Genomic DNA, 11,761 nt, shown 5'->3' with positions numbered 1-11,761 from the left:
GACAGGGGAAGGTGGACATTAAATGCTGACAATGCCAATGATATCCACCTCCTGAGAATGAATAAGACATAAGGCAGAAAGATATACCTTATCCCTGTTCTTTAAAATGAACTGTAAATTTCTTGCAACCTGGAGAAGGAACTGTTCTAAAACTCGAAACTTATTTAGACACAAAATAAAAACTGCAGATGCTGGAATCCAAAGTAGACTAGCAGGAGGAACAAAAAAAGCCAGGCAGCATCAGGAGGTGGAGAAGTCAATGTTTCGGGAATGTCCACTTCTCCACCTCCTGATGCTGCCTTGTTTGTTGTGTTCTTCCAGCCTCCTGCTTATCTACCAAGAGTTGAAACACCTGGGTTGGCGTTAGAAAGTTCTCGTAATGACTTTGGAGATCATCAATTCCTCTAGCTCTTGGCTCATAGAGTCAAGTAGGAAGTAAGAATTAGCCCCAGGGTGGTTATAGGATCAGGAGTTCTATCCCACTAGTGAATTTGGAGTTGATGTTCAGTGGTTGAAATTTTCACACTTTGACATGACGTTGAAGGGAAGCCTAACAAATTATGTAGTTAACATGGGAAATATTCAGTAACATCAAAAGAGTGCAAAATGTGAAAGCATCTGCGCTTTGAACTGGTGAGACTCGTCAAACTTTTTATACATCTTGAATCAGGTTGTGCGCTCGTTGACGCCCGTGTCTCAGAACACTTCAACCCCAGGGCATCAATGTGGATTTCACCAGTTTCCTCATTTTCCCCTCCCAGTTCCAGCCTTCCAGCTCAGCACTGTCCCCATGACCTGTCCTACCTGCCTATCTTCCTTCCCACCTATCCACGCCACCCTCTCCTCCCTGACCTATCACCTCCATCCGCACCCCCATCCACCCATTGTACTCTTTGCTACCTCCCCCCACCCTCCTCTCTGACCTGTCACCTCCATCCGCACCCCCATTCATCTATTGTACTCTAAGCTACTTTCTTCCCCCCCCTCATTTATCTCTCCACCCTGCAGGCTCCCTGCCTCAATTCCTGATGAAGGGCTTTTCCCCGAAATGTCCATTCTCCTGCTCCTCAGATGCTGCCTGACCTGCTGCGCTTTTCCAGCACCGCTCTGATCTGGGCCTGTGTTATAGGTCATTGCCTTGTTGAGGTGTTTGTGAGGTAGGGTGAGGTGGAGCCTGGGGGCTGGTGCGTGTCCCTTTAAGAGGCGGAGAGGGGGCGTGTCCCCGTAAAAGGGGGCGGGGCCGACCGGTTTCTCGATGTTTCTGTCCCTCAGTCCGGCGGAGAGATGGCGGTCAACAGACCGGGGGAGCCCGGTAACCAGAGGTAACGGCAGGGACAGCAAACCCGGCTCCGGCTGCAGACCCTCGGCTCGGAGTTTTAACCTGATGTACTCTTGTCGGTTACACAAAATAGCTGCATTTATATTAACGGTTATTTATGATCGAATCTGATTGTATTTATCAATTATATAGAACGACACAGTCCCAGGGTGAGGCTATTCGGCCCATCGTAGCGGTTGAAAACGTCCCGCGGTTTTGCCAACCCTCTGCCACTTCTCTCCCTTCAGACATTTATTCGGTTTCCGTTTAAACGTTAAGATCCTGGTGTTGCTCGGTTCCTCCTTCCCCCAGAAAACAAAATAACAAAACGCGCTGGGTGGTCTTCCCAGTGCCCTGGCTAATGTCCATCTGTTAATCAACATGACCGAAAATAACACAGTCTTCTCACATTGGCAACCGCACTCCTGTCAGAGGGATGCCTGTCACAACAGTCTGTGTCCTCACCCTGAAGCCTGTTACAATTTCCCCACCTGTTTACTGCACTTTTGAGTTGTGTGTCACTAGCAAACTGAATTGCTAAGTGAATAGTGTGCCCACTCACTTGTGGAATACATTGAACAGTAAGACCTAGCATAAGACAAATATTTAATTGAGGATGGAAGAGATACCACACACTGTCATGGTTAGTGGTGACATTGGACTAATAATCCAGCAGAACTGGCTGCTATACTCGGAGGAGGGGTTTGAATCCCACTGCTACAGATGGTGTAATTTGAATTTAGTTAATAAATTTAGAATTAAACAGCTGGACTAATGGTGAAGAAAGCATTTGGAATGCTTGCCTTTATTGGTCAGTGCATTGACTATCAGAATGTCATCATGGAGTTGTACATGACACTGTTTCAGCCACTTTGGGAACACTGGCGCTAGACTATTAATTCAGAAACTCCAATAATGATTTGGGTTCAAATCCAGCCAAAGCAGATGGTGGAATTTGAATGCAATTTTAAAAATCTGAAATTAAGAATCTACTAATGACCATAAAACCATTGTTGATTTTTGTAAAACTCATCTGGCTTACTACTATCCTTAAGGGAAGGAAATCTGCCATCTCACCTGGTCTGATTGACATGTGACTCCAGATCTACAGCAATGTGATTACTTTCAACTGCCCTCTGAAATAGTCTCGCAAGCCAGTTGTATCAATCACTACAAAGTCTCAACAAAGAAATGGAACTGGATGGACCATATGGCATTATCTTTTGCCTTGCCTAGGTCAATGGTAGAAACAGGGAATCATACCTTACAGACACTGTCATCACCATCACTCTAGCAGGACAGTGGCATACCGTTGGAAGGCAGTTTCCTTGGGAGTCCTCAACATTGACTGTGGACTCCATGAAGTCTTATGACTTCAGGTTAAGTGTGATCAAGGAAACTTCCTGCTGATTATTACATACTGTCCTCCCTCAGTTGATGAATCAGTGCGCCTCCATGTTGAACAACACTTGGAAGCACCAAGGTTGGCAAGGACACAAAATTATTCTGGGTGTGGGATTTCAATGTCCACCACCAAGAGTGGCAGCCGCAACACTACTGATGGAGCTGGTTGGGTCCTAAAAGAACATAGCTGCTAGACTAGGTCTGCAGCAGCTGGTGATGGAACCAACAGTGAGGAAAAACATACTTGACCTCACCCTTACCAATCTATTGGTTGCAGATGCGTCTGTCAATGACAGTAAATGGTAAAAGTGATCACTACACAGTCTTTTAGGAGACAAAGCTCTGCTTTCACATTGAGAATGCTGTCCATCTGTGTTGATTCTATGATTATCACTGTGCTAAGTAGCACCGACTTCAAATAGATCTAGCAACTCGCAATGTGCAACCTCATAGCCTGGCATATCCCCACTCAACTATTGCAATCAAATCAGGGATCAACCCTGGTTCAATGCAGAATGCAGGAGGGCATGCCAAGAGCAGCTTCAGGCATACCTAAAAATGAGGTGTTAACCTGATGAAGCCACCGAACTGGACTACTTGCATGGTAAACAGCAAGTGATAGACAGCAGATCATATCTAAGCTCTGCAGCTCAGCTACATCTAGTTGTAAATTGTGGTGGAGAATTAAATAACTCAACATGGATGAAAGAGCTGAATTCCAGAGGTAAGGTGAGAGCAACAATTCTTCACATTAGTGCCACATTCGATACCGTGATCAAGGAACCCTAGCAAAACTGGAATCGGTGGATAATGGCAAGTGAAAAAACGTGGGACTAGCTGAGTTGCTATTCTACAGAGTTAGCATAGTCATAATGATCCCTGAATTGGCCCCTGTATTCTAATTATCGTACGATTCTGTATCATATGAGTTAGGAGCCATGGTCATCATGATATTCCCCCATCAATGCTGCCGTTGTTGTGCTTTGTGGCTGCCGTTATGGCTGCAGCAGCAGATGACAGATTTTAGTTCTGTTGTAAAATTATAATATCTCAAATGTTGTCTCCTGTTAAAGTTGAGGTAAGAGAACTGCTCTCTGAATACCCAATGTGGATAAGGCCTCCTACCAAGAGCTCTTTTCTCCCTCCATTTTCCAGCAGTTTGCATGCTTTGCATGCCTTCTTTCATGCCCCAGTTATGCTCAATTCCCAGAAGAAGGTCAAGCAGATACCGACGAGTGCAAGCAACTTTATTCAGCACAAGATTTTAAATGAATAAGTATTCTAGCATCAGTTGGACCACTCTTCTATACTATTCAGACAATGAAATACAGGAAAATTGCATGAACATCTAGAGGAATTAATCCACCAGCAAATGTATAGGTAGTTTATGATCCCTTTAATTAGTGTTGGTGTGAAGTTCTTCATGCCAATTAACATATCTTCCGCTATGTGTGATTATAACACAGAATACGTTGGAGAGTGGATTAAAGAACTTGTCTTTCTGCTCTTGACATGATAAGCTGCACTCAACATTTTTGTTGTTGTGATGTGGGCTTCATTGGCAAGGAGATCATTTATTACATAACCTCTGATTTATCTTGCAAAGTTTGTGGTAGGCTGCCTCCTTCAACTGCAAGGGGTGAACGGTGGTGTTAGGGAGGAAATTCCAAGATTTTCATATTGCGACATTAGTATATTGTTCCACATTAAGATGGTGTGTGGCTTGGAGGAGAATATGTAGGTGGTGGTATAACGATGTATCTTGTCCTTCAAGATGGTATGCTGTGCTGTCTCTGTGTATCACTGTGGATGGGATGGTGATCAACTGGGCTGCTCTGCTTGGATGTTGTGAACCCCTTGAGTATTGTTGGAGCTGCACCCAACCAGACAAATCGAAAATATTCAATCATACTCCTGCCTTGTGCTTTGTAAATGGTGGACACATTTTGGAGATGGAATTTCCTGATGAAGGACTTATGCTCGAAACATCTATTATCCTGCTCCTTGGATGCTGCCTGACCGGCTATGCTTTTTCAGTACCACACTCTTCGACTCTGATCTTCAGCATCTGTAGTCCTCACTTTCTCCATATTTTGGGGAGTGAATAGATAAGTTATTCACTGAAAAATCTTTGATCTGCTGTCATTGTCACACTATTTGTATGCCTGTTATGTTTCTGGTAGGAACTGGAGTTGACCATTCAGCCCTATAAACCTGTTTTGTCCTTCAATAAGATCACAATTGATCTGTAGCCTAATTCCATATGCCTACCATGGTCCCATATCTCTCGATACTCCTGCTTAAAAAAAAATTGTCTTAGATTTAAATTTAACAGTTGAACTAGCAACGATCAATTTTTGAGGAAGAGATTTCCAAACCTCCATCATTCTTTGCATGTACTTTCTAACATGTCTCCTGAATGGCCTGACTCTAATTCTTAGACTCTGCCCCCTGTTTTATAAGCTTCAACCAGTGGAAATAGTTTATCTTTATCTACTGTACTCTTCCCTGTTAATATCCTGTTAACATTCTAAATTCTAGACAATAACGGCCCAATTTGTCTATTCACTCCTCACAACCTAAACTTTGAAGTCAAGATATCATCCTTGTAAACCTTGAACTCCCTTTATGACCAAAACATCCTTCCTAACGGATGCTACTCAGATCTGCTCACGTTACTCGAATGGGGTCTAACTAGAGTTTTTGTACAAATTCAGATTAACATCTGCATCTTTATACCCCAGCCATTTAGATATGAAGGCCAGCATTCATTAGTTTTCTTTACTATTTTCTACTCTTGTTCATGGCATTTTAAAGAGCTGTGTACCTGAACCCCAAATCTCATTGGACATTAACTATATTCTAATAAATGCCTTCTAATAAAAAAGTATTCTATTCTTTTTTGATCGGAAATAGATAACCCCACACATACTTATATTAAATCCAACTGCACATGCTGCAACAAATTTATATATTTGACTTGTTATGCCTTTTCTGGGTCATTGTGACATTGTGAATAACATGACACCACTAGTCACATCTGACTAATTTGAGTACTTATCTATTATTCCAACTTTCCTCCACTTAATAAATTTCCTATCTGTATCAATAATTTCTCTTGTCTAGGACTTTATCAGAAACCTTCTGGAAGTCCATAACCAACATCACCTCCTTTTATCAGGCATGACATACCCTTCAAGAATCCATGCGGACTCTTCCTGATCACCTTGAAAATATGTTACCTTATTCTTGATTTTAGACATCAATAATTTCCATTGCAGATCTTAGGCTAACTGGTCTGGAGTTCCATGGGTTCCCTCTGTCAACCTTAAAGAGAGGAGCCAATGAGCAAATTTCCAATCTAGAGGTAGAACTGAATCCAAGAAACTGAAAGATAATATGCTTTCCTACCACCTAACCTGTGGATCGAAACCGTCAGGTCCTGAAGATTTGTCACTCTCTTCCGTTCCATTAATTTCCCCACTTTGATGACTCTAAGCTAATTGTATTTAGACCTTATCTTTGATCCTGTGCTAATTTCCATGGATCTTCCAGCAAGCGACCCTCCTTTTCTGCTGTGAATACTGAAGCAAAATAATCGTTCCCCATATCTGCCATTTTCAGGGTGAGTTCATGGGCCCCAGTTATGCCTGTCTCTTTGTGGAGTACGTGGAACATTCCTTGTTCCAGTCCTATTCTGGCCCTCACCCACAACTCTTTCTCTGATATATTGATGATGTTGTTGGCACTGCTTCCTAGACAGATCATTATCCACTCCTTGTCTGTCCAACTGTTCTTCTCTCTCTTTGGGCTCTATGCCAACTTATTCTTTACCTCCTCCCCACTCTATCTTGTGCATACAAACCAACATTTCATGAGCTAACATCAGTTCTGAGGAAGGGTCACTGGACCTGAAACGTTAACTCAGATTTCTCTTCACAAATGCTGCCAGACCTGCTGAACTTTACCAGCAACTTCTGTTTTTGTTTCTGATTTACAGCATTCACAGTTAAGAGTCGTGGAGTTGTAGAGATGACCAGCATGGAAACAGACTCATCGCATCTCCAACGCATCTCGTCCACATCCCGCACCTCCGCCCTCAGACCCCACCCCTTCAACCGTAACAAGGACAGAACGCCCCTGGTGCTCACCTTCCACTCTACAAACCTTCGCATAAACCAAATCATCCGCCTCGAACGTATGTGGGGAGTTCCTGGACTAGGGGGGATAGGACAGTGTCGAGGTAGGTAGAGATGAGTTCAGTGGGGCAGGAGCATGCTGAGAGAATGGGTCGGCCAGGGTGGTCAGGCTTGTGGATCTTGGGAGGGAGGTAGAACCGGGCAGTGCAGGGTTTCCGGACAACATTTCAACACCCCCTCCCACTCTGCCGAGGACATGGAGGTCCTGGGCCTCCTTCACCGCCGCTCCCTCACCACCAGACGCCTGGAGGAAGAACGCCTCATCTTCCGCCTCGGAACACTTCAACCCCAGGGCATCAATGTGGACTTCAACAGCTTCCTCATTTTCCCCTTCCCCCACCTCATCCTAGTTTCAAACCTCCAGCTCAGCACTGTCCCTTGTCTTGTCCGGACTTGTCCGACCTGCCTAGCTCCTTTTCCACCTATCCACTCCACCCTCTCCTCCCTGACCTATCGCCTTCATCTCCTCCCCCACTGGCCTGTTGTGCTCTGTGCTGCTCTCTCCCCACCCCACCCTCCTCTATCTTATCTCTCCACGCTTCAGGCTCGCTGCCTTTATTCCTGATGAAGGGCTTTTGCCCGAAACTTCGATTTTGAAGCTCCTCGGATGCTGCCTGAACTGCTGTGCTCTTCCAGCACCACTGATCCAGAAATCTGGAAACAGACTCGTCTGTCCAATTCATCCATGCTGACCAGATATCCTAAATTAATTTGGTCCAATTTGACACCACCCAGCCCATATCCCTCCAAACCCTTCCTATTAATATATCCATCCAGATGTCTTTTAAATGTTGCAATTGTACCAGCCTCCATCACTTCCTCTGGCAGCTCATTCCATACACGCACCACCCTCTGCGTGGAATAGTTGCCCCTTAGGTTTCTTTAATATCTTTCCCCTCTCACCCTCTAATCCTGGACTCCCCTGCCCCAGGGAGGAGACTTTGTCTATTTATCCTATCCATGCCCCTCATGGTTTTATAAAACTCTATAACGTCACCCCTCAGCCTCTGATGTTCCAGGGAAAGCAGCCTCAGCCTATTCAACCACTCCCTATAGCTCAAATCCTCCAACCCTGGCAACATCCTTGTAAATCTTTTCTGAACCCTTTCAAGTTTCACAACATCTTTCCGATAGGAAGGAGACCGGAATTGCACGCGATATCCCAAAAGTGGCCTAACCAATGTCCTGTACAACCTCCCAACTCATGTCCTCCCAACTCCTGTACATAATACTCTGACCAATAAAGGAAAGCATACCAAACACTTTCTTCACTATCCTGTCTACCTGTGACTCTATTTTTAAAGGAGCTATGAACCTGCACTCCAAGGTCTCGTTGTTCAGCAACACTCCCTAGGACCTTACCATTAAGTGTATAAGTCCTGCTCTGATTTGCTTTCCCAAAATGCAGCACCTTGCATTTATTCAGAATTAAACTCCATCTCACACTCTTCAGCCATTGGCTCATCTGATTACAATCCTGTTGTAATCATTAGGTAACCTTCTTCACCGTCCACTACACCTCCAATTTTGGTGTCATCTGCAAATCTTACTAACTATATCGGTTATGCTCACATCCAAATTACTTATATAAATGACGAAAAATAGTGGACCTAGCAACAATCCTTGTGACACTTCACTGGTCACAGGCCTCTAGTCTGAAAAACAACCCTCCACCACCACCCTCTGTCTTCTACCTTTGAGCCAGTTCTGTATCCAAATGGCTAGTTCTCCCTGTATTTCATGAGATCTAACCTTGCTAACCAGTCTCCCATGGGGAATCTTGTCGAATGCCTTACTGAAATTCATATAGGTCACGTCCCCACCCTGCTCTTATCAGTCCTCTTTGTTATTTCTTCAGAAAACTGAATCAAGTTTGTGAGACATGATTTCCCACGCACAAAGCCATGTTGCGTGAACCGCTGTGCTCTTCCAGCACCACTAATCCAGAATCTGGTTTCCAGCATCTGCAGTCATTGTTTTTACCATGTTGACTATCCCTAATCAGTCCTTACCTTTCCAAATACATGTACATTCTGTCACTCACGATTCCCTCCAACATCTTGCCCACCACTGACATCAGGCTCACTGGCCTATAGTTCCCTGGCTTGTCCTTATCACCTTTCTTAAATAGTGGCACCACGTTAGCCAACCTCCAGTCTTCTGGCACCTTGTCTGTAACTATCAATGATACAAATATCTCAGTAAGAGGCCCAGCAATCACTTCCCTAGCTTTCCACAGAGATCTAGGGTACACCCAATCAGGTCCTGGGGATTTATCCACTTTAATGTGTTTCAAGAAATCCAGCAATTGCTCCTCTATATTCTGGACATTTTTCAAGATGTCACCATTTATTTCCCTCCATTTTATATCTTCCATGTTCTTTTCCACAGCAAACAATGATGCAACATACTCATTTAGTATCTCCCCCATCTCCTAAGGCTCCACACAAAGGCCAGCTTGCTGATCTTTGAGGGGCCCTGTTTGCTCCGTAGTTACCCTTTTGTTCTTAATGTATTTGTAAAACCCTTTGGTTTCTCCTTAACTCTAATTGCCAAAGCTATCTCATGTCCCCTTTTTGCCCTCCTAATTTCCCTCTTAGGTATACTGCCTTTATACTCTTAAGAATTCACTCGATCTATCCTGTCTATATCTGACATATGCTTCCTTCTTTTTCTTAACCAAACTTCTTAACCAAACCCTCAATTTCTTTAGTCATCCAGCATTCCCTATACCTACCAGCCTTTCACCCCAACAGGAATATACTGTCTGTCGACTCTCGTTATCTCATTTCTGAAGGTTTCCCATTTTCCAGCCATCCCTTTACCTGCAAACGTCTGCCCCCAATCAGCTTTTGAGATTTTTTGCCTTATTCCCAACAAAATTAGCCTTCCTCCAATTTAGAACTTCAACTTTTAAATTTGGTCTATCCTTATCCATCACTTTTTAAAACTAATAGAATTATGGTCGCTGGCTCCAAAGTGCCCCCCCACACCTCAGTCACCTGCTCTGCCTTATTTCCCAAGAGTAGGTCAAGATTTGTACCTTCTCTAGTAGGTACATAGAACACAGAACAATACAGCACAGAACAGGCCCTTCGGCCCACGATGTTGTGCCGAACATTTGTCCGAGCTTAAGCACCCATCCATGTACCTATCCAATTGCCATTTAAAGGTCACCAATGATTCTGACTCTGCCACTCCCACAGGCAGTGCATTCCATGCCCCTACCACTCTCTGGGTAAAGAACCCACCCCTGACATCCCCCCTATACCTTCCACTCTTCACCTTAAATTTATGTCCCCTTGTAACACTCTGTTGTACCCGGAGAAAAAGTCTCTGACTGTCTACTCTATCTATTCCTCTGATCATCTTATAAACCTCTACCAAGTCACCCCTCATCCTTCGCCGTTCCAACGAGAAAAGGCCTAGCACTCTCAACCTATCCTCGTACGACCTATTCTCCATTCCAGGCAACATCCTGGTAAATCTTCTCTGCACCCTCTCCAAAGCTTCCACATCTTTCCTAAAGTGAGGCGACCAGAACTGCACACACTACTCCAAATGTGGCCTAACCAAGGTCCTGTACAGCTGCAACATCACTTCACGACTCTCACACTTGGCAGGGTTGAACTCCATCTGCCACTCCTCAGTCTAGCTCTGCATCATATCTAAGTCTCTTTGCAGCCGACAACAGCCCTCCTCACTATCCACAACTCCACCAATCTTCGTATCATCTGCAGATTTACTGACCCACACTTCGACTCCCTCATCCAAGTCATTAATAAAAATTACAAACAGCAGAGGACCCAGAACTGATCCCTGCGGAACTCCACTTGTAACTGGGCTCCAGGCTGAATATTTACCATCTACCACCACTCTCTGACTTCGACCGGTTAGCCAGTTTTCTATCCAATTGGCCAAATTTCCCTCTATCCCATGCCTCCTGACTTTCCGCATAAGCCTACCATGGGGAACCTTATCAAATGCCTTACTAAAATACATGTACATTACATCCACTGCTCTACCCTCATCCACATGCTTGGTCACCTCCTCAAAGAATTCAGTAAGACTGGTAAGGCAAGACCTACCCTTCACAAATCCGTGCTGGCTGTCCCTTCTGGCTATCCTGTACCCCTCCAATGCTCTGTCTGAACCTTGTTTCCTCAACCTTATGTAAGCCTCCTTCTTCCTCTTTACAAGACATTCAACCTCCCTCGTCAACCAAGGTTCCCTCATACGACCATCTCTTTCCTGCCTGACAGGTACATACATATCAAGGACATGTCATGTCTGTTCCTTGAAAAAGTTCCACATTTCCACGACATCCTTCCCTGACAGCCTATGCTCCCAACTTATGCTCCTCAGATCCTGTCTTACAGCATCGTATTTACCCTTCCCCCAATTGTAGAGCCTACCCTGTTGCATGCACCTATCTCTCTCCATAACCAAGGTGAAAGTCACAGAATTGTGGTCACCATCACCAAAATGCTCACCTACTAACAAGCCCATCACTTGTCCCGGTTCATTACCAAGTACCAAATCCAATATGGCCTCCCCTCTGGTCGGACAATCTACATATTGAGTTAGAAAAGCTTCCTGGACACACTGCACAAACAACGCCCCATCCAATCTACTTGATCTAAAGAGCTTCCAATCAATATTTGGGAAGTTGAAATCGCCCATGACTACTACCCTGTGGCTTCTGCACCTTTCCAAAATCTGTTTCCCAATCTGTTTCTCCACATCTCTGCTGCTATTGGGGGGCCTATAGTAAACACCCAACAAGGTGACTGCACCTTTCCTATTTCTGACTTCAGCCCATACTACCTCCAAAAGCAGA

General features: G+C 44.5%; 1 protein-coding gene across 4 annotated transcripts in view; it reads left to right on the top strand.

Annotated features, from left to right (window-relative positions):
* The first annotated feature begins 1,223 nt into the window (after positions 1-1,223).
* The window catches only part of LOC122561962 (WW domain-binding protein 2-like), a 91,110-nt gene continuing 80,572 nt past the window's right edge, over positions 1,224-11,761 (top strand). For all 4 annotated transcript variants that reach the window (XM_043714299.1, XM_043714298.1, XM_043714297.1 and 1 more), the window contains exon 1: positions 1,224-1,322. In XM_043714299.1, coding sequence (XP_043570234.1) covers positions 1,285-1,322 — 38 coding nt within the window. In that variant the 5' untranslated portion in view covers positions 1,224-1,284. The remainder of the gene's footprint in view (positions 1,323-11,761) is intronic.

This window comes from Chiloscyllium plagiosum, chromosome 24 (genome assembly GCF_004010195.1).
Source record: "Chiloscyllium plagiosum isolate BGI_BamShark_2017 chromosome 24, ASM401019v2, whole genome shotgun sequence".
Taxonomy (NCBI): Eukaryota; Metazoa; Chordata; class Chondrichthyes; order Orectolobiformes; family Hemiscylliidae; genus Chiloscyllium; species Chiloscyllium plagiosum.
This window is presented reverse-complemented; position numbering and strand designations above follow the sequence as displayed.